We start from the raw sequence: 25183 nt of genomic DNA on the forward strand, positions 1-25183 counted from the left end.
TGATATTTGGGTGATAGCTTCGGTGAAGGGAATCTCGACGTGGAGTTTCCCAATTACTTTCACAAACTTTTTATATTGGTTATCTAATTTGGTTTGTTTAAGTCTTTGCGGGTATGGGATCAGTGGTTTATAAGGAGAGGTGGTATGTAAACTTGGTTTTATTTTACCTCTTCCTTATTTTTAACTTCTTCCTCTCTTTGTTTCTTTCTACAGGTTTCTATACTGCTTCTTTCTCTGGTGTGGTCACAACATCCTTTTTTGGTGGCTCTAGTTTCTTCAACCTAAGATCTACAGGTTCATTATATGTAGTTCCTCTCAGCAGGGCAATAACGTTAGCATGCCCCTTGGGGTTAGGTTGAGGTTGTCTAGGAAATGATCCTTATGGCGTAGCTTGAGCAGCTTGTAGTTGAGCCACTTTAGAGATCTGGGTCTCAAGCATCTTATTGTGGGTTACCACAAAATCGACCTTGGTGCCTAATTGTGTAATCAACTCATTTATATGAACGTTTTGGTTCATGAATTCTTTATTTTGTTGAGTTTGAGATGAAATGAAATTTTTCATGATTTTCTCAAGGTTGGATTTCTGAGGAGCAGCTTGTATAGGTTGTGTTTGTCTTTGAGCTTGCAAACTTGATGGTCTTTGAGGTGTAGAGTTTTGAGTAGGGTTATTGTTTTTATAAGAAAAATTAGGGTGATTCCTCCGTCCTGGATTATAGGTGTTTGAATAAGGGTTTTCTTGGGCATAATTGATATGATATGGGTTTGATTCAGCTAAAAGATTGCATTCAGTAGTTATGTGTCCTTGGGTTCCACAAATTTTGCATCCAAGTTGTACTGTAACTATGGTAGTTGTAGGCTTAAACTCAACATTCTGATGAACTTTACTTCAGAAGCTTGGTTGAATTCTTTTGAAGAAGCTTTAGAGCCTGGTTCTCTCTGAAATTCTATTTTCAGAGCCTGATTACCTTTGAAAAAATCTCTTTGAATCTTTGAAAGATCTTTCAGAACCTGGTTACAAATTCTTCTTTAAAGAGCTTGATTTCCAAGTCTGATTACCATGGAATATTCAATTCTTCAAATCTTGATACCAAGTTCAGAGCCTGGTTTTCAATTCCTTGAAGACTTGATGCTTGGTTCTGATTCCTGGTTGAGATCTTTCTCAAACAGCAGCGTGAAAGTTTTAGGCTCATATAGTAGACCATTTCTTTAGAAACTGGTAACTTACATTCTGATCTTAAAAACTTCAAGAGCTTCTGATGTTTTGAACTTATCCCCGCAAAACAATTAACAAACTATTCTTTGAAGTAATTGTTATCAGAAACATTAATAAATGTGTGGGTTTATATTCAAGAATATAGGTATATATGAAAATCAATTATGATTCTTCCCCTTAAATACTTTTCTCCCCCTTTATCATCAATCAAAAAGACAAAGATAAAATGTAAAGAATATATTTGAAAGAAATAGGATAATATTTTCATTAAAAATTCCAGAAGACAAAAATGATACAATCATGTTTACAAAGACGGAAATACTTAAAAACATAATAGAAATAGAAAAAGTACTCAAATAAACATAAAAACAGGTTACTTTTATAAAGAAAACAAAATGTGGTTTTATTGTGGAAGTGAAGTTGATTTTTATTGTGAAAGTGAATTGATGGAACTCTCGATTTATCACATTTATTATTAAGGATCAGAACTAGTTTGACATATTAATTAAATTAGACAAAATGAAAGATTCAAAAAGAGAATAATAATAATAATAAAGAATAAGAAACAATGATTGCATGTAATAGTGTAAGTTAGTAAAATAAATTCATTTTTAACTCTAAGCCAAATTAGTCTAACCGAAACAAAACCAAATCCATCTATTTCATCTCATGATCTCCTATTTTGACCAACAAAGGACCAATGGCAGAAGAAAGTAAAAAAAAAACAAACAAAGAAACTAACATGAAAAGGAGCAATATTGTTTGAAACATACTAGAGTAGATCTACAAAGCAAATACAACAAATCAGCCGGCAAACACGTCGAAAAGAGACAACCCAAGATGGAAGATGTTACCCACCCAGTCGTGTAAAGTTTGTTTCTGAAACAAAAAGGAAATCTATGGAGAGAATTTGTAAGGATTAAAATAAGTTATTTACAAATATCATTTTATTATTTATATTTTAAAATATTATAATAAATATTAACATCCAATTTTATTGGATTTACATTACAAACATATATAAATTAAATTATAAACTAGCTCGTAGATAGCTATGGAAGGATATTATATTGTAGTAACGCAAATTCTAATCCACGATATTCCAAATATTTATCTTAAAATAGTAAAATTGCGTTCGAGTTTGGGTTTGTATTTTTCTCAATTTTAAAATACGGATATGAGATGAGTAATGACAACATTAATCATGAAGTTTCTCATTTCAATGATGAAATAAAGGAGAAAATCAGAAATGTAGAAAAAATGGGAACAAATGAAGATATCTCATTGATTGAAGAAAGTTAGTTATTTGATATATTCAAAGGAAAGACCTGGTAGTTAAGAGATAAAGTAGCTTTCCAACTAATCTTCTATAGTTGAGAATATATTCAAAAGACTCGGTTATGTCCTGATGCAACTTGAAAGATGGATCAATAGGAGTTTTGTCAGGTTTAGACTTAAGGAGACATGTGTCTTTCAACACATTCAAGAAATACTTTCTTTGACAAATAATAATTTCAATTTTGGAATGAGAAACTTCTATTATTATGAAGTACTTTAACTTGCCAAGATATTTGATTTTAAATTCAACATCAAGTGTAGTTTTCAATCTATAAATTTCATCCATGGAGTTCTCAACCAAAATGATATTATTCACACACATTGTGTTTGTTAGCATATTTTAATGTATACATCTATCTAAATATATATTTTTGCAGGAAACATACAATGTTCCAAAGGAAGGAAGGAAGGTTGTATTTGCTATTATAAATGATGCTTGGAGACGATACAAATGTTTTCTTAAAAGGAATCATTTTAGTAAGTATAAAAGCTTGCGCGAGCAGCTAAAAAATCGTCCACGAGAGGTACCAGAAGAAGATTTTAGAAAGTTATTGGATTATTGGAGAGATAAAAAAACTCAACTAAGATATATTCATATTTATGTTTTATAATGTTGAATTATGTACTGAATTAAAATCACTTTTGGGTTTTATCAGAAGTTTCAAATGAATTATATACTGAATCTGATAAGTAACATTTCTTAAGGACTTTAGTCATAACATCTTACTACTATGTTACTTTTGAATATCCATAAAAGCTTGATTGAATTTGTACATATAACTGTTGTCCATCATCCTGATACACACTTCACAATAAACACGAATGAATGTAGGAAGTCAGTCATCAAAATACCGAAAATATAGCTCAACTAAAATGGAGACATCGAGTGGGGAATAAAGTCTTTGCTGTTATAAGAGAAAAAATGGTATTATTTTATAAATTATTCTCATTGAATATTAAATTATATTATTGTATTAATATTCTTATAATCTTGTTTTACTTGGTTTAGTGCGAAAGTAATGAAGATAAAGAACCTCCAACGCAGGCTGAAATGTTCATTGCTACTCGACAAAGTAGAAAAGGAAAGGAGTTGGATCAAGAAACTAACCATGCAATAGTAAGTTACTGTTGTTAAATGTTATTATTATTGTTAAGAGTTGTTGTGCATAACCTTGTGTTATATTAGTTACATGTGAAAAACAATAGTTCAGGTTAGAAATAATAGGTTTAAGGTTGGAATATGTAAATATGTGAATAAGACACTTGTAGTAATGCCTTTGATATGTAATAAATAAGAATCCGCTGCAACATAGGAAAGGGAATGAAGTAGTCAAATGTGATACATTTAATCTCTTGAGAATGGTTAGGGAATTCAGGTAATTGAGAGGAATTTGTTTCTTCTAGGAGTTTATTAATCATCTTGTTGCCACTATTAATTGCAGAAAATCCATTAGAGCAACACATGTATATATTCAAAACAACAAGGAGTCTAGCTAAATCAACACATGAATATTCACAAGTAACCGATGAGTACAACCTTTTCACACTTGTTTTTATATAGTTATTATGTTCATTTACTAGCTGTGAAAACTGAAACCATGTAGATTAACAACAAAAAGTTCTAATGAGTTTTCATGAAAGAATCAAAAAATTTCATCCTACTAATAATAATCAATCATTCCTTTTTCTCAACAATTTTTTTGTTAGTCTTTTAATTAATCATACCTAGAAAAAATATGATTTATCCTCCATGGTATTTTGATTAATTAATCATGTCTTAATCTTTTAATTAATCTAAGATTAAGCTTTCTTATTTCTTAAAGTTGTGATATTTTGATTGTTCTGTCTTGTTCTTTGCATTTCATTCACTACTACTATATTATGTATATGCTAGATAAAGCTTCAAGACTTGATTGAAAATCATGGACAACCTTCTTCAGAAGCTTTTGAAAGTGTATTTGAGAAACAAAAACCTGGAAGAATGCGTTGCCATGGAAGAACCACAACACCGACTCTCTTGAAAAGAAATGAAGAAATTGCCAAACTAAAAAAAGAGCATGCGGATGAGGTTAGACAATTTAATGATAAGATACAAGAAATTGAGGAGAAACGTCTTCAAGATAAGGAAGAAATGGAAAGAAAAATGCAACTGCTTCTTAAGACCATTTTGAATCAAAACACCTCAGAGTTGAATATAGAGGCTCTCGCAGCTCTGATATCAGCTCCTGCAACCGATGTTAACAGTGTCTTATGTTCTTCTGCATCAACACATGCTCCAACTAATGATCAAGTAATTAAAATTGAATTGTCTTATGCTTTACATTATAGTTTTAGAGCTTTATAATAATCTTACTTTCATTTTATTACTTTTATTTTGCAGATCATGAATGATAATATCAATGAAGATTTCCAGTCATTCGATGATGAAGAGACGTAGATATGGAGATGTAGATGTAGATGTTTAAGTTTACTTTTATAGGTTAAAGATGTTATTTTCATTATGAACAATGATTGACAATATGAAATGTATATTGAAGATGTTTTGTTGATTATATATTTTAAAACGAAAGATCATTTTAAAATTTGTATATGAATATTGCTATGTATAAAAAATTATGAATAATTATCAGGTTTTTAAAACAAAATGGTTTCACATTAAAAAAAATCATTTGTTACAAAAGTTATAAAGTATTGTCGTAGTATAAAATCGTTGCAATAGCTTTTGAAGAAGAAATTTAGATATGGATCTACTAGAACGGTTTCAAATGAACAACAGCTACGAACCGTTGTTATATCAAATGAAACCGCCGTTCCCCAAAACACCAGAAAGTCAACGGTTTTAATATGAGAACGAAGTACAACTGTTGCTATTGGAAGTCGTTCTCTAAGGAATACTAAAAAAACGGTTATGTACGGGGTGTTGCCATTGGACACAATAACCATTGCAATAGGTTAGAGCAACGCCTTAGTTTGACACGGTCTGAAAACCATTCTAATAGAGAAAGAAACGGATTTATAAGTTTCTGCAACGGTTTTATTGCGATGTTGTAGAGTCAAAATGTTGTAGTGTATGCATGGTAAACACACAAGAAACTAGACAAAGACACCTAATATTTTTTATTCTAATACTTTTAAGGGTTCAAAATATAGTTACAGACCAAAAAAATCTCATAATATTTTCTATCACTATTCCAAAATTTCTAAAGCATGTGAATATTTCTTTACTGATTCAACAATAATAGCATCAAAACAAAATAAAAAGCTCCATATAGGCATAACAAAATATGAAAGGACTACCTATAATTTGTGATATCAAAGGAACTATATCTAAATTTGAAAATGATATCTCAAATTAAGGTAGCTTAAGAAAACATTAGAAATATGCTAGCAATTGTTGAACCAACAGGTTAACTTATTCAAACTCCTAGTAACAATAACAAAATCCTTAAAAAAACATAACAATAACTATTACTTGCTATCAACAACAGTATATAAAAGAGAAATTCAATAATAAAAAAATCATATTTATACTAAAGAATAATTAGACTAAATCTTCATGACTATATTATGACCCCACCGGCACACTTTCTTTTTTTTAATAGAAAATTAAGTCTAAACTAATAGTAATGATACAAGCAGGTGTCATTACCTTTTCAACATATCATGACAAACATAAACTTATTTTTTCATAAACTAAAAACAATGGAACAAGGCTAATGTTATCTCCTTCAAATGTGAAAAACAAGAACAAATCAATCGCTACAAAGTTCTAATGCAGAAAAGAGAACTAACCGACAACGGTGATATGGAGCTTCTGCGTGTTTTTTTTCCGGCAGCGACAATTGGCACTATTTCCGGTTTGCGTGGCAGCGGCGGCGATTAGAAGGAGGCGACGCCGGCTTTTGTGAAAGGCGGTTGTGTTGATGCACGGTGTTGTTATTATAGTTGGAGTTTGGAACTGGTTCAACTATGGTTGGTTTGTGTCATAAACTGATTTTGGCCCTGAAAAATTTACCCTTCATTTTTTCCTAGAAGCATGGGATTATGTTTTACACTTCATTGGCATCATACTAGGTCATACTCATTGCATACTGCATTAGTGACTTGGAGATCAGGTTTGGAATGATCACTCCTTAACAGAAGGAGCCCACACAAAACAAGATTGAGAATTAGACTTCATTTTCTAAGTATACATGTCTCAAGGGTCTCAGGGGGTTCCAGGTATCCTATTATGGTCCTCAGTCCATCAGTGAAGGATTCAGAGCTATCAGAGTGTTCATCTGGATTTAATCAGGAAATTAGAGTTTCATGGCTACCTGCAACAAGCAATGTTTGGTTGGAAGTAGAGGAGCTTATCCATTTCATGATTGGAGATACATCTTGGCCTAGGAAGACTCACAATCATCTCAGAAAAATCCATTGGCAAGCAGTGCAATCAGTTCCCGATCAATTTTGCCCTAAAATTAGGATTTGATATAAAATCAGTTTATTTCTGATTCTTTGGGTGAAACTCTTTTCCATGGCCTTCCATATGTCCACAAGGGTCTACATACAAAAAAATCAGCTCTTTATTTGAGCTAGAGGTGCTTCAATTGATCACTAGAATCGGGAATCAGACAGTTTGGGAAAAGTCAACTGTGGGGCCAGAAAAGTCAACTCCTGACTTTTTGAGAGTGGAATCTCAAAATTCATGCCTAGGGGAGCCTACATGTGAAATTTTTCAAGGTTGGATCATGGATTCATCATTTAATCAGGAATTGAAAAAGTTACTTAATGTGGAAATGGTTGACTTTCCATTTAGGGCAAGTTTTTATGATTTTTGCACTCACTTTAAGCCAATTTTCCATCAAGATAAAAACTCCATTTGAAAATTTCTCCAACATGAAAGTTGTTCATCTTGTTCCAAGCTTTCTAGAAATATAAAGTTTGCTCCATTTGGATCAAAATTGAGAAAGTTCTGCTTGGTCAAAGTAGCTCATATTTTTAGGACACTTAGAAAAATTTCTAAGTCTAAAAATCTTCAAAATTTGTCAAGACTTCTTGGCCAGTTTTCTTGCACTTCAAGGCATCAATTGAAAATGTTTTCTTCATAACAATTATACCTTTCCATGTTCTCTTTCACCTCCTTCTGGAATCATCTCATTTGGATCCATGGTTTGAGAGATACATTCACCTAAAGTGGACACCATGACTTGATTTTCTAGGCAGATTTTAGGCCAAACTTGCCCAACCATTTTGCAATTGGTGTGACATGATTTTGAGACCATTTTTCACCTTCTTCCACTCATCATTTCCACTTATGCTCAACATGAAAGATGACATACTCCATGATATCTTGCTACTATTTGCATCATCTCATCATTTGGTGACTTGGTCATCAAGTTACATGGCCACAAAGTCACCATCTTGAAATAAATTCCAAGCCATGTCACAGCCCATGTTTTTCTGTTTGCCTCATTTGGCCATGCATCTTTTTTCCACTCACTTAAACTTTGCCAAAATAAGAAACAAGCCTCATGTGCCCTCTTTCTACACCTCACCAAATTGCCACCAAATGCACATTTTATTCTCATGGACAAACATCACTTTCTGAGCCCATTAAGAATACTTGACCCACATATTTAAGCCTAAAACCCTAAACCTAAAAGCAAGGCCATTGGAATTTCGTTGCAAGCAAGGAAAAGAGGTCACAGAGCAGACTTTATTTTCTCATCAAGTTCTTGAAGTGAGGCACAAGAGAGCAGCACCATTTCCTTCCATTCTCTCCACAACCAAGAGGCAGTGGATCAAGCTTCCACTAGGTAATCATCTTACTCCATGGCTATTGTTTTGCTCATCCTTATGCTTGCTTACCTATGCTTATTATCATTACTGTTCACCGTGATATGCTTATGCTCGCTTCATGCTTGTTCCATTGCCATGCTAATCATGCTTATGCTTGCTTCTGAAGTCCTCAGTATGAGGGCATGTTCTTGATGTTGAGTTTATGCTGTTGATTTTATGTTCATATCCGTGTTCATATCCGTGTCCATGTTGACATCTTATTCTCAACTTTTCTCCATGATTAAGCCACCATTTAACCTAAAACAAGATACCATGTTAATCTCCACATTTCATACTTCAGATCTGGGCTTTATTTCATGTCATTTGGTGCATTATAGTGCTCGTATTCTTGAGTGGAAGTTGAAGAAAACTCACTGTTTTTCGCGTGTTCTTGCATGGCATGGCTAGGGTTTCAGGTCCCATGAGGAAGACGACCACATGTCGTCTTGAGGACCGCTGGATCGAGCGCGCATCTTTTAATCTGGGCCATTCGTGCCATTTTGTCTTTTAGTCACTTATAATAATGTAACCAATTGATGTCATGTTTACATAATTTATTTTAATAAAACGTTCATTTGATGTGTCACGCTGGACTTAAATAATCATTGTGGATCATGGGCTTTTGCCATCTGCTTTTGACACCCCACGCTCAAGGCCCATCAGCACTAATCCATCTCTTTTCATTTTCTTTTTTAATTCACATTTATTTTCTGTTTTGATTTTAATTGATTTAAAATATTTTCTTTATTCATAAAAATATCCAAAAATATTTTCCACATTTCTTGATGCCTTCTTTAATTTTTATTTTCGCATTTATTTAATGTTAATATTTTATTTAAATTGTTCATTCCAAGTGGTTCATTTTAGCACACATTAGATTCTTGATTTATTTTTCATAACTTAAAATTATTTTTAGCTTCTGATTTTTGGGATGAAGGTTGACCATTGTCCCATGGTCAATCTGAATTTTTCTTGGATTTTTATTTCACATTTTTCATTTATTCTTGATTTAATTTTAACCTAGTTTTGTTGGCTGACTTTTAGTTTGACCTTTGTTTTATTTCAATTAATTCATGTACCAATTTTCAATATTTTTAAAATCTTTTTGGGGGATGATGATGTCCTGACCCCACCTTACTTAGTTTAATTTTTCATAATTTTCTTGATTAATTTGCTATTTATTTGATATTTATTAAGTTGGCTCGATTTTTTAGTTGACTTCTTTATGATCGATGTTTGACTTAGGGATTGCTTATGTCAATTGAAGAGATCTTTTAATCCTCCCTTGTTCATCTCATAGGCCATGTATTAGAGGCATTTTATCTTGATTTTATTTGATCCTTACCTCATTTCTTGATTTAATCATTTCAGTGGACCCTTTTTGTGCATCTTTTCATCTGTCTGGTTCATCTGTTATCTGTTATACTTGTTTCTTTCATCCATGCTTACTATTGCTTGATTGTTTAACATGTTCATACTTCCCATGCCTTGTTTAACACTCCATTATTCAAATCATTTTCTTAACAAAGTTGGAAGAAAAAGATTACCTGGATGGAATATCCAGTCGTAATCCAGAATATTGGGCCCAAGTTGTAAGAGATTGTAAGCCTATGTATTCGTCTTCTCTCCAAAACACTTGTAAATATTCAAACCATTTTCTTAAGCAAATTTGGAAGAAAAAGATTACCTGGGTGAAATATCCAGACGTAGTCCAGAGTATTAGACCCAAGCTGTAAGAGCTTGCAAGTCATAAGTACTCGTCTTTCAAACTCCAAAATACTTAATTCCTATCTTAACCCCTTTCAATAAAGATGGAAATGGAACATGGTGGATACCGTGCACTCCTGAGATTAAGATTCGAGGTGGATGCCTCGCCTATCTTAGCTCTCGCCATCATCTAAAATTGTCAATGCGGTTTCTTCAAACCCCTTTCTCAATCAAACCTCAAAATACTTAATCTTTATTAAATACTTTTTCCAGTAAGATGGAAATGGAACGTGGTGGATACCACGCACTCCTGAGTCTAGGATTCGAGATGGATATCTCGCTCATCCAAGTTCTTGCCATCACTCAAAATACATCCAACCGATCAAACTCTTTTCTTCGTCGTCGTGCGACTAATCAGAAAAAACATTTTCAAAACGAAAGACATCTTATTTTAAGGTGATGTAAAGCAATGCTTCGGCCACAATTGTTGAGTTGAGATAAGTGACGTTTTTCCGAATATTGATTTGTAAATCCATTCGATGTGTGGTATACGTCCGCTCCTCATCTATTTTGGGTAAAACAATGTTTTCGTCGATTAATACAATATAACTTTCGCTAAAATCGACCAACAAACAAACATTTTCTACCCAGAATTACGTAAGCCTTGATTTCTCTGTTGAGATACGTAGGAGCAGGATTTGTAAATCTTGTCAGGCCCACTAATAAAAAAACTTAGGTTTAGTCCTTCGTTAAAAATCCAAAAAACATTCTTCTCTCTCCCTTTCTTTCTTTCCCACCTAATAACTTGAGAAGCCTAACATTTCAAACTAACACTAACGCACACAACTAACCTAATTGTTCCCGTTGAGTACAACAGACGTGAGGGGTGCTAATACCTTCTCCTTGCGTAATCGACTCCCGAACCCTGATTTGGTTGCGACGACAATAATCATTGTCGTTTTGTCTTGGGTTTTATCGATATTTCCCCTTTCCTTTTTAGGAATAAATAAAATTCGGTGGCGACTCTGTTCAGTCTATCATTGCGAGCGCGCGATTGTTTCGCTAGGTCGTATTTTTATTCTCATTTTTCGAGGTGCGACAGTTTGCGATGATGTTTTTTTTGTTTTTCCGCCCTCCCTTTCTCTTCATACACCTTCTTCTTTTATAGTAAAAAAAACAAGTTCGTAATTTCAATTTAATTGATTTTAGATAGATTTTTCCATGTGATTCGATTCTTTTCAAATTTGGAATTGATTCAGTATTATTATGCTTTGATTTTGAGTTAATGAATATTTGATATTTGGGTGATTTTGAATTTTTCGATTTCCTTTGCAAATTGATGGAGACACGTTCGTAATTAAAATAGGAAAAGATGTGATTGTGGATTTAGGAAAATTTGATTATTTTTTGTTTCTGATATTGATGATGAAGATTGCAGTGATGATGATTGCAACACTGAGTTGTCTCTTTTTTCCTTTTACTTATTTATTTATTAATACATCTAATAATTGATAAACCACTACTAAATCAATACTGATATTTAAATAAATTAATAATATTAATAACAAAATCATAGACTTAGTCTAGTAATTAAAACCTAATTAAAGAAATTAAAAAAAAATTGTTTTACGAATCTTTAGAAATAATGTACCGATACAGAAAAGGGATTTTTTTATTTTATCTTAAAAATATTAAATTTGAAAAATAAAGAATGCAAATTAGATTTTCATAGATTAAAACATATTGAATTTGAAAATTAAAATAAAATATGAAAATTTGATTTTTTATTAAAGAATATATTCAAACAAAATAAGAGTACTACAACTACTATCACAAAATACATTTTGTATTAGAGTTTTTTTCACACACCATTATCTCACTTTCTTCCATTTTATCAATCATTTCTCTCTTAATGAAGATTCACCTCACAAACCTTATCCAAGTCGTCCCTCAGACAAAATTAGGATACTACAACTATTATCCCAAAACAGATTTTATATTAGAGTTTCTTTCACACACACTAATTGGACACACCACTTCCTCACTTTCTTCCGTTCTATCAACCATTTCCCTCTCAATGACGGTTCACCTCAGGATCCCTACCCAAGTCATCACTCTTTCACCTTTAACCACCTCCATCAATCCACCCATTATCATATCCGCATCACTTTTTACTCTCATAATTTATCTCTTCCAATTATCCTAACGGTATATGTTCTTCATTCACTTTTGTTCTTCTTATTTTAAAAATGACAATGGAGTTGAATTCCTCGTGTCATTTTTCTATGACTCACTAGGAATCTTTCCGTTAAACTTCTTTTGGTGAGACACTTCTTGTAATCATGTTCTAAATAATAAAAGTCCTTTTGAGTCTCTATGCAAATACCCTACCACACTTCGTAATCTTAATTTTTTAGATATATTTGCTTTGCCTATACCTAATGTCTAACCGGACCAAATTAGATCCTAGGAAAATGTATATGTCTAGGTTTTGAAACCAACACTAAAGGTTGTCTCCTTTTTTACTCACATACTAGAAACACTTTTATCTCTAGAAATATCACATTATATAACATTTGAATATTTAACCTTCATGGATGTCCTTAGTCAAGACAAGCCTGGTAAAATCGCTCCTTTGTATATAGGTCATTTAACACCTCCTATTTTCATACTACAGGTGAACAAGTAACTATCGATCTCATTCATGCGTATTTTTCAGCATGGTTCAAGGAGAAATTGTCATGCATTGTTGCACCAACTCAAAAAATACTCCATTTGAGAAACTTGTCTGAAGGTCCTGTTTAAAGCGCAGTTGAATGACACATATACTTTGTGAACGGATATAAATTTCACACAGAGACATGGACTGAAGGGAAAAAACCATAAACAATGGTGTATTCGTAAAAGGAGTTACAAATGATGGTGAAGAAGACTTTTATGGTGTTGTTATACATATCTACGAGTTGTTATATAATTAGTTGGACTCAAAAAATAAAGTTGTATTGTTTTATTGTAATTGGTATGATCCATCTTATAGAGGCACCAAAATAGATAAGAAATATAATTCTGTTGAGATTCGAATGAGCCGAAGGTACAAAGATATGACCCTTTCATAGTGTCACATATTGTTATGCAAGTTTATTATTTTCATTATCCTTAAACTGTGCCACGTAAACGAGGGTTGTGTGTTGCAATCAAAACAAAACCATTGGGTCATATTAAAACTGATGATCTGGTGGAAGACATTGCTTACTAAGTTGATGAAATTTCTCAAATTAATGATGCGATTGAAGTTGAACAAATTACAAGTTTGTGTGATACAATGGTTGAGGGTCGTCTAGTTGATGCATCTATATTGTTGGAATAAAATAATGCGGATGAAGAGAATGAAGAGTTTGGATCCGAGGACAATATCGGATCAGATGATGAGAATGATATGGATGAAGAGCATGAAGAGTTGGAATAGATCATTTTTGTAATTTTACTTAATTATTGGTAGAAAATAATGTGTTGATTTAAATGTGTTTTGTTGATTTAATAGTAATAATAATAATAATGATAAATGTAATTAAATAAAATGTAATGTCATTTTTTTTCTTAATTAATGGTCAAAAGGAATAAAACTCTTAACGTATTTATTTTTGAGATTTTTTTTACCAAAATACATTAAAAATGAAAAAAAAAAATTATACTGATAATTTAAAAAATATAAATAATTCCCCGGACAAAATAAGGGTACTACAACTACTATCCCAAAACACATTTTGTATTAGAGTTTCTTTCACACACACCATTATCTCACTTTCTTCCGTTTTATCAACCATTTCTCTCTCAATGATGATTCACCTCACAAACCCTACCCAAGTTGTCGCTCAGACAAAATTAGGATACTACAACTACTACCCCAAAACGCATTTTGTATTAGAATTTCTTTCACACACTAATTAGACACGCCACTCTCTCACTTTCTTCCGTTCTATCAACCATTTCTCTCTCAATGACGATTCACCTCAGGATCCCTACCCAAGTCATCACTCTTTCACCTTTAACCACCTCCATCAATCCACCCATTACCATATCCACATCCCTTTTTACTCCCATAATTTATCTCTTCCATTTATCCTGACGTTACATGGTCTTCGTTCACTTTTGTTCTTCTTATTTTAAAAATGACAATGGAGTTGAATTTCTCATGTCATTTTTCTATGACTCACTAGGAATCTTCCCATCAAACTTCTTTTCTTGAGACACTCTTATAATCATGTTCTAAACAATAAAACTCCTTTTGAGTCTCTATCCAAATACCCTCCCACACTTAGTAATCTTAATTTTTTAGATATATTTGTTTTTGCCTATACCTAATATCTAACGGGACAAAATTAGATCCTAGGAAAATGTATATGTCCTTTATTACTTACATATTAGAAACACTTTTATCTCTAAAAATATCACATTCTATAACATTTGAATATTTAACCTTCATGGATGTCCCTGGTACAATTGCTCATTTGTATCTTATTTCTTTTGTTATTATATATGATAATTGTCCAAATCTCATTTTGATTTTATGCCACCCTTAAACAATTCCATGGAATCTACCACTTACAAAGAAGCAATTAAATTCCAACAATGGATTGAGGCCATGAACAATGAAATTCAGGCTCTTAATCTCAATAAAACATGAGATATAACTGAATTATCATCCAATAAAAAGTCTATTGGAAGCAAATGGGATTTTAAAATCAAATAATAGTGATGGTTCCATAAAAAGATTATTTAGAAAGTAGCTAAATTAACCAATTAATCATTCACCAATTATATGTTCATAATGCATTTCGTCATGACACTAAAGATGAAGAAATTTACATGCATAACTTATTCTTTAAACAATCATGTATGAATACACTTAAAATTATTTTCAATCAAAATCTGATTATTCTCTGTCTATAAATGACAGTCAAGAAAGTATGTCCCTTAAGCAATTCCTAATTAACTCCTTATTCAAGATCAAAGATTTAGAACACCTAAAATATTTCTTAGGACTAGAAGTGACAAGATCTCACACAGGATTTACGACGCGATTGTCGGATCTAGTTAGGTAAAATTATATTACTTCATTATATATTGTAATTGTTGGAAATATTGAAACTATTTGATTCATATTGTAGCTTGAAACACTATGATTTGAGGGCTTAATATCAGTTATGAGAGATTTTTGTATGATTAACAATAGAGAGATAGTTTGTAAGCCTACATATAGTGAACGGTTTTAGTATGCTTTTAATTATGATTCGTAGTAATTTTATTGCTTTTGCCGTTGAAAATTTTATGTAAAATTTTAAGTCAATTCTTGTTTTAAATACACTTTTTCTTTTTAGGAATAAACATAATTGTGATAATTATGTGTTATCATTAACAAATTTTACAAATGCCAAGGTGTAATAAATTTATCACTTTGCAATGCATTGTAAGCATCAAGATGCAGCTAGTGCTTTGATACATGTACAAGAGATTAAGTTAGGATCTTACACAGAGAAAATCCAAACATATTATGCATATTTTTTTTTCTTAGTGACTTGTTTATTTGCTTCTTATACATAAAGAAATAGGATTTCCATCTAATGGAATTGGAGTTGTTAAATGACTTGGTTATTTAGTTGGAGCAATCAATAGCTTATTTTGTTATTTTGTAGAAATGTTGACAATTGACTCATGAGTTATTGCATCCATCATGATATTGGAAGTCATGACATTCATCACTTATTTACTCAAATTATGTATTACCACTTAATAGAAGTTGTGAGTATATCTTCACACCAAACTCTTCTGACATTGGTTACAAGAGAATGGTGAATAGTATGGTGTAAAAAACTATTTTAAAAATACAAGGGATTTGACATCGCTTAAATATACAACCGATGTAAGAAGTGATCTTGCAACTCCCTATCCGCTTATATTTGACATCACTTAAATATACAACCGATGTAAGAAGTGATCTTGCAACTCCCTATCCCCTTGGTTATCGGTCACAACCGAGGGGGAAACTGAAGGATTTAACCTCGGTTCACTGTCCACCCTATGTGAAAAGTGACACGCTTTCAAAGTTTTCACCTCTATTCACAGTTCACCTGATGTAAAATTTAGCACACTTTCAAGTTTTATACATCGACATCTAGCTCAAGGGAAAAAATAGCACACTTTCAAGTTTTATACATCGACATCTAGCTCAAGGGAAAAATAGCACACTTTCTATAACACACTACGTTTTCTCGCGCACCTAACAGGTAAAAGTCTTTTTTCAACCAAGATAAAAGCCTTTTTTAACGGTAGTGATAAGATATTTTTAGACTGTTCTATGTCTTGCAATATCCATAATGTTCGGGGTCTGTTATGATAAGTTTTGAAATGTTTATGGCCATGGAATTTGAAAGGATTTCTAATCTTATCAATGGATATATAGTAACTGGTAGATTGATCCCATATATTGTTGACTATCTCAGTTATGAACAAGACTTTGAAGATCTCCCAACATTATAAAGATATGCGAGATTCGGTCTAGTGGTGTGTTTTCACTTCAAATCAATTAAGAAAGGTCATGATACATATCGGTTGTTAATAAATTGAAAATCAATTTATAGTTCCAGATCCCACAAGGACTGCTCTCAAGGATAAAGTCAATTCATGTATAAACCAATTAATCAAGAAACGAGACAAAAACATTTTCCAACCTTTTATGAACCTATATATGAAGTCATAAACCAATTCTTGAAGATGTTATTCTAGGTTCATTAGGTCGGCTGACTTAAATTTAGACAAATGCAAATATAATACATGATTTGGTAAGGTTCATTTGGTCTTTGTTGGATTGATATCCTTGTATTTGATGATGATAGTTATTCCATCTTGGAAAATATCTTTCTATAGGGGTTTTGTTGTAATTGTTTGTTTTTAGGTAGCTCTTATTCTGAGTGTTTGTTTTATGTTAGAGGGACATTATATTTTTTCAAATGGGTCATGATAGCTTTAAGATGATTTATTGTTAATTATGAAAAATGTACAAATTTTGTTTTATATTATAGATCACACAGTTAACATTTGGTATTTGAATTGAAAAGGTGATTAAAACCATTAGTCATTGATTTTTGGTGACATTGATTGCCATCATCTCAATAGAGTAGAAGCATGGGAGCTTTGACATGGATTGGCATGATCATCAATATGGTTCTGCTTTTGGTTTTTATCCAATATATTTTGACCCTATTTATAGGTTCTTGCAGCTTTCTTTTTAATTAAAATTATTTCGACCACTTTATTAATCTGAACTGATATCTATAGTTGTGTTTGTGGAAGTTTTTAGATACTTTATAAGTATATCTTACTTTCTACTGAGATAAATGTCTCATTTTTTTGGGTAACCCTTTTTTTAACTATATACTTGTGTTGATTTTAAAATGCAGGATTCCAAAGATAATTGGTTCCAATGTTAGAGATGTTGAGTACATAGAAGTGAATTATCCAAAATAAGGAGGATATAGAGTTACTTATCTCATATTTAGTGGATTAACTTAACTATATATTCGTTAGAATTCTTCTAATTTGTTTTTGAAATAAATGAAATCTAACAATGGAAAATTTATTTTTTTAATTGTTGTATGAATGATGTTACTTGACACCTTTGTTGTTTATGTTAGCACAAATTTCAAATGGTATAAAGGTTTTCTTATATCACTCTCATGTTCTTCTACTGCCATTGTTTGCATTGTTGTCGAAAAGAGATTCTATCGTACTAAAATTTCAATATATATAGGTGCTGCAAGATTTAGCATTACTTATGTGTTTTTCATTTATAGGCAACGTTTTTTATTGTAGCTTATTAAAAACCGTGGATTTTTCCATGATTTAGGCGTGATTATATATTTAGTTTAAATGAAATTATAGATTGAGCTACGGTTTTAATTTTTCGTTATCAATAACTGTTTCCTTTTCATGTATTTTGGGGACAGTTGTTTTATATTATTACTAGAAAACTGCGGTCTAAAACTTTAACTAAATACGTGGACTTTTGATATTTAAGGCGACAGTGTTCAAAATCCGTGGGTATAAATAAAAAAAGGAGCTCTAAAGAAATAGGCAACGATCGTTTATTCCAAGCTTGGTAAATCGTCCTTAATGACTCAGACCACGATTTTCTTCCTTTAGGAGACGGTTTTCAGTTGTTGCCTAAACCCGTTTTTGTTCTAGTGATTAACCGTGTGAATGGATTTTTTCAGTGATCTTAGCCATAGTGTCCCCTTAGGAGTACCAACTTCAGTGATCTTAGCCATAACTATCAACTTTGATTCCCGTGTCTTTAGGCGATTATGTTGAGGAATGAACTATGTTCCTCAGCTATGAGATCCTTAACTACTCCAAAGAGAGTAAATTATAATAAAAAGTATAAAGTACGTAAAATAACATTGTAGTGTTGATAGAAAAAATAGTATTTCTAGTCCATAGATCGTGGCATATAGAAAATAAATTTTCATGTAGTTATTTAGATGGATGATGTATGAGATGTTAGATTTTTTATGGGATAAATGATTATCTAATTTCGATTTAATGTCTTATGTTTTTCGACTTGTTAAGTTTACTCATATCCTCATGCTGATTTTTTTGAATCCCTGACTCTATAATGTTTATCTTTTTTCACTTTTTGGCTCTATGTACGCAAAGCGTGGTCATAAAATGCAATTATCCAACCCTACTATGTTTTGACTCTGTCTAGAGTATTGTCAATGATAAACTTCTCTCAACTTGAAAAGTATTTAATTGAATCTTGTTTTTAATGTACTTATACTCTTCCAACTTGCTATATGTCGAAAAATATCCAACTAACTTTAAAATTGTCTTCCTTTTGATTTTGAACTTTCATAATTTTTAAGTGTAAATATTGTGTATTATATAAGGTGGGTATTTGTTCCATACATGAACTAGAATTGGTGTTGTTGGAATCTTAAAGTGGTGGTGTTGATCTCCGATACGGTTGTGTGGGATGGACCTTCAAGGTTAATACTCCAGTACCCAATTCAGTTATAGAGTTCAACATAAATGAAGTTAAAAGTGATGATCATAAAATGTACCTTAAATCTCTCGTGTGCTGATTATATACATTGTATAATGATTATGCTTCTCCTGTATTGGGCATTTGGTTGTCCCATAACGAAGTATATATTTGATTTCATATAGTAAAGGGAAGGAAAGGAAAGCAATGCATTTTTCATCTCAATTATTTAATGTTTTAAATTTCTTTTACTCAAAAAAGAAAAAAGTTACTAAAATTATTTCAATGTTTGAGATTTAAATCATCTTGTAAAAACTTTATATTTTATAAAAATTAAACTCGATGATAATCTCTTTTTTATTTTTTTATGAAATCATAATTAATTTATTAGTGGCGTATTTCACAATATTCATAATTTTTTTTTCTTTCTAGAGGAATAAAGTATATAGCAAGTTGGTAATGAGAAGAACATTAACATATGGACTAACAGTTAGTTGGAATACAAAATTAAAAGATTTACTCTTAGTATTTATAGTTCATGTTTAATTTATTCAAATTGTTAAGGTCAATTTAATTATCCAAGACATCGATTGGAACATTCCTCGTGATTTATCCATTTTGCCTCCTCAAATTGTTAAAGATATTTTGAAAATTAACTTGTCATTTGATAATATTATTGTTGATAAACTCATTTGAAAATTATTTACAAATTGTGATCTATATTTTAAAGATGTCTACAACTGCATGAGGAGGGATCACGTTGAGCCTTTTTGGACAAAATTTATTTGGCATCCCTATATACCACATGTTAAATCATTAGTGACTTAGAAACGGATGCATACTATTATTGTAATAGACAACAACTTGATTCGAAGAAAAATGCGTATGATTTCAAGATGCTCTTTATGTAATTGTTTTATAGAAAAATGCATAAGATTGGAGTTTGCACCTCCTTTCAAGCCAAATTGTATGAAATCGTGATTGCTATGGAATATGCTAACAAGAAGAATTAGAGAGATCTTTAACTTGAAATTGGCTCAATGCTGACCAATCATGCTTTTTCAAATTTGAATGTAGTCCCTTGGTAACTTTTAATTAAATGGAAGAATATTTTGCACACTATATTCTCCTTTATAGTCAAGATATGTCACATTTTTAGAGAGGAAAATGCATATACAAATAGATTAGTGTATGCATGTTTTTTTTTGTGATTATGACACTTTGTGAAATTCACTTACTATTTATATTTTTGAATTTTCTTTTACAAATAGGTTGGGCATGTCCAACTATCATTTTTTTCTATCTTTTTTATGTTAGGTTTTATATCCCTTCATCCTTTTTTGTTTTCCTTTTTTGTTTATTAATTTGCCTTTATTTAAAAAAAACATACTATTTTCTCGATCAGCTTCTTTGAAAACATTTTTTCGATTCTTAAATCAACTTGTTTTCAACATGAAATAATATAATTATTAATTAAAAATATATATTTTAGATGTAGACAATTTCATAGTTAGAAAATATTTTAAAAGAGTGAAGAAAAGACATTTGAAAGAAAATCATTCCATTAAGATGAAATAATATCGGTCATTAATATACTCGGAAAGAATTATTTAGGTTATATAAAATTTAAATATAATATAATCAAACACAATGAAACGTTCAAAAAAGATATGAATATATCAACCAATATCTAGTTTTTTAGAATTTTTTTGTCAAATAATTTATTGGCTGAAATTAGGCATGACAATGGGGCGATGATGGTTTTATCTTCCCCGTATCCAAACATACATTTCAAATAATTTATATAATAAAGTACAAAATAAATATCAATGTATTAACAAATTAATTAATATTCTAAATTAACAAAATAAAATATTTTAAATTATCAACAAGGTAGTACCTAGTATTAGCTACCTTACACGATAAGTTACCTAGTATCTTCATCATAAGTTTCACCTTTGCCAATGTTACTTCACATATAGAGGAGCACTACAAACTAGAGAGTTAGTTAAAGTTATAGTTAGTTAGTTGAAGTTTGTTAGAGAGACTAACTTTTACCTATACATACATCGTGTAACTAACTTTCTTCAATCAATGAGATGGCTTCATTTGTTCCCATTTTATCTACTTTTTTAGTTTTCTCTTTGATTTCATCATGGTAGTGAAAAATTTCATGATCATTGTTTTGTACAGTAGGATTTGTGACTTGGTTATGATCATGATTAAATAATATGGTAGGTTTAAGTTCATCATCATTATCAAAATAGTATGTCCAAAGGAATGGTTGATTTGGATTACAATATGGTAGAACATTGTCATGGTGGATAACATGTCTAGAAATGATTATGGCTTTGGTATTTAGATATATGATTACAATACCTCTGACATTTTGCTTGTATCCCAAGAAAAATTATTTTCTACCGCTAAAATCCAACATGGTTCTATGATTTTGTAAGGTGGAGGTATAACATAGTGATTCAAAAAAATTTAATTCATCGATGTCAGGATCATTACCAAATCTTTGAAAGAATGATGACTTGATTTAAAGTAAAGGATTATAGACACGATTTATGAGATAAGTCGTATGAAGAATAAAGATTAGGCATAGAAAACTCAGGACCACTGTTTGTCCTAAAAATATTGACTTTGTAATTATATTGAATTTCTATCATGAGTGTGAACTTTTGGAAAAGACTAGTGACTTCAAATTTGGAGTTACAAAGAATAATCCAAGTGAATCTATTGTAATCATCAAGTGCAGTGACAAAATATTTATGAGCCTAGGTTATAGAATGAGTTAATAACTAAACCACCACAAATATTGAGAAGATATAATCGACTACCCAAAAGCCTAGTTATTTGTTAAACTTTATATACAGTTTTTCAAAGAAATCATCTAACCAAAATTCTGCAAGTATACTTAATTTTATTCAGAATTTTCATTCATTAAATAATCTCTCTACTTCACACCAACATTTTGCTTTATCTATCCCCACTATTTATGAGCCAGATAATTGCCAAGAAACAAGCAAGTATGATTCTTGGATCAAGGCATTGAACTCTGAGTTGGATGCTTTGAAGCATAACAAAACTTGATTATTTGTTAATGTTCCACCTAGTATCAAGCATATCGGAAGCAAATTGGTTTACAAGGTAAAACACATAGAAAATGAGAATATAGAGAGGTATAAGGCTAGACTATTAGCCAAAGGTTACAATCAGGTTAATGGATTTAATTTCATTGATGATTTTTCACATGTGGCAAAGATCACAATTGTGAGGCACTACTTCAATTGGTATCCATAAATTCCAAGAACTTACATCAATCGGATATAAACAATGTATTTATACATGGAGATTTACATGAAAATGTATACACATCAGTGCCACAAGATGTTACTAGTCCAAAGTCAAATCAAGTATGCAAATAGTTGAAGTCACTCTATGGTTTAAGGCAAGCCAATAGAAAATGGTATGAAATTAACATCATTCTTGGTTAATCAATGATATAAGTAATCTGGTTTAGATTATTCCCTCTTCACACTCAATAATGGTTCGCATTTCAGTGCACTACAATGTGTATGGATGATATCATGTTGACCGAAAACTCCATGGATGAAATTGATAGATTGAAAACCACACTTGATGTTGAATTTAAAATCAAATATCTTGGCAAGTTAAAGTACTTCATAAGAATACAAGTTTCTCATTCCAAAACTGGAATTATTATTTATCAAATAAAGTATTTCTTGAATTTGTTGAAAGACACATGTCTCATTGAGTTTAAACCTGTCAAAACTCCTATTGATCCATCTTGCAAGTTGCACCAGGACACAACTAAACCTTTTGAAGATATTCTTATCTATAGAAGATTAGTTGAAAAGCTACTTTATCACTTAACTATCAGGTTTGATAACTAACTTTCTTCAATCAATGAGATTAGAATTTATGTCCCTACAATATAATATCCTTCCTTACATAGCTATCAACGAACTAGTTTAGAATTTAATTTATATACATCTGTAATCTGTAATGTAATTCCAATAAAATTGCATGTTAATATTTATTATAATTTTTTAAAATATAAATCATAAAATAATATTTGTAAATAATTTATTTGGATCCATTTATAAAAAAAAAATTATATTGTTGATGTATAACAAAAATATTTTAAAAAAAGAAAAAAAACTAACAACTTTTTTTTGTTATAGAAAGATGAGGTACTAAACTTATGAAATTAAAATAAAAAGATGGCACTTATAAAGCGTAGTTTATCACATCCGCCTTGATCTCAAAAACTTTATATTTAATTTTATCTTTTTATCATTAAAATTGAATTATTATATAATTTTTATCTTTAATTTTGCTATCATTTAATTTGTATTTTACTTAAAAGCGTTGGACCAGAAATGTAGCCGAGGTAGTTTTTATATACGAGTTAATTTAAAAAGTTATAGAAAAGTGGAGTTTGTCTAGTTTTATCTTCCATATTAGATAATGTGATTTAGTTAGCAAAAAAATAGGAGATAGAATAGGGTAAATGATTTTTATTCAAACTAGGACTCTCTCTTATATATTTCAACACACTAACACTATTGTTCACGTAGTTAAAAATCACATTCACTCAAATCATGGAATCTTCATCTTTGCAACAAGAAAAATGCAATCATGGTGAGGATACTAGAAATATTGTGTTAAAAAAAGGAACATGGTCAAATGAAGAGGATCAATTATTAAGAGAATATGTAACAAAATATGGAGTTGGAAAGTGGGATTCTGTACGAAAGAAAACAAAGCTCGTTCGAGATGGAAAAAGTTGTCGTTTAAGATGGTTAAATCATCTAAATCCAATTTTAAAAAAGTGTTCTTTCAATGAAGAAGAAGGGAGAAAACTTATTCATCTCTATAATGAGTTAGGACCCAAATGGTCTCAAATGATTTCACAGGTTTGTTTATTCATGCTTCACTCTTATAGGAAAAAAAATTACTTTTATAAAGAAAAATTAAAGCTTATTAGGCTTTCTATAATTGTAACCATTTATAATAGGTAATGATTAGGGTTTGTTTTTGGTAATAATTTTTTTTTTCATGAAGTCTACTTATTAATTAATAAAGTTTAGTGATATGCACGGATATTTTTTTAGAATGACCCATAATTGGTTATATAATTATTTTGAATTTATTTTTGTTGTGACAGTTTCCTGGAAGAACCGATAACGAGTTAAAGAATTTCATTAATTCTAAAAAAAGGAGTTTAAAAAATTCTAGAAAGCACCTCATTCCAGAAAGCATAAACCAAGTTGATGAGTTGAATAACAGTGTTGGAGAAATTAGTAACCAACAAAATAATGTCTCCCAAGAAGAAGAAATGGTTCTACCAAGAATGGAATCTGATCATCAAGAAGATACTCTACATGGTAACTATCTTCTTGATCAAATTTATGATGACAAAAATATCAACAACTGTCAACAATTTTCAACGTTGGCTGATGATTCAAGTATGCTATGCAATAATGAGGAGAGTACTTGTTTCAACAATCATGTTGTCCCAACATTGGATGATACGTGAGTAGACAATTCAATTTTTTTCCTTTTAAATTTAATTCAAAATACATATTAACTTTATAATTACATTAACATATTTCATGACTTACATTATTATTATTACAGGTTTCAAGATTTGGAAGATATAGTTCCATCATTTTCATCAAGTAATATGTTTTTTGATCAAGATCTTCCTCCATACAATCTAGACATGGATTATCAACTTCCACAAGAAATGTTTTCTGACGAATACCTTCAAAATCCATATCTATCATCTAATATGTTTTTTGATCAAGATCTTCCTCCAATTCCACAATATTATCCATACAATCTAGATATGGATTATCAACTTCCACAAGAAATGCATTCTGACCAATATCTTCAAAATCCAATTCTATCATCTGAGGAGCCTCAATATGAGATCTTAGAACCTTGATTGCTATCTGAATGTGTTCCTCTTTGGTGAACTTGATTGATGAAAAACATGAGATGGTAGAGCTTATTACTCCACATAGTAG

The 25183-nt window shown here is 31.0% G+C and overlaps 1 protein-coding gene across 1 annotated transcript; it reads left to right on the forward strand.

Moving 5' to 3' along the window:
* Positions 1 to 23752: 23752 nt before the first annotated feature.
* LOC127121796 (transcription factor MYB10) lies at positions 23753 to 25101 on the forward strand. The gene is made up of 3 exons (XM_051052233.1): positions 23753 to 24067; positions 24319 to 24686; positions 24792 to 25101. Exons 1-3 carry the CDS (start codon positions 23753 to 23755, stop codon positions 25099 to 25101), a joined length of 993 nt encoding a protein of 330 aa, XP_050908190.1.
* Positions 25102 to 25183: the final 82 nt, after the last annotated feature.

This window comes from Lathyrus oleraceus, chromosome 2 (assembly GCF_024323335.1).
Source record: "Lathyrus oleraceus cultivar Zhongwan6 chromosome 2, CAAS_Psat_ZW6_1.0, whole genome shotgun sequence".
NCBI lineage: Eukaryota > Viridiplantae > Streptophyta > Magnoliopsida > Fabales > Fabaceae > Lathyrus > Lathyrus oleraceus.

Coding starts and splice junctions, on each gene's coding strand:
- LOC127121796 (XM_051052233.1), top strand. CDS start 23,753: ATGGAATCTTCATCTTTGCAACAAGAAAAATGCAATCATGGTGAGGAT. Junction 24,068..24,318: donor GGTCTCAAATGATTTCACAG/GTTTGTTTATTC, acceptor TTGTTGTGACAG/TTTCCTGGAAGAACCGATAA. Junction 24,687..24,791: donor GTCCCAACATTGGATGATAC/GTGAGTAGACAA, acceptor TTATTATTACAG/GTTTCAAGATTTGGAAGATA.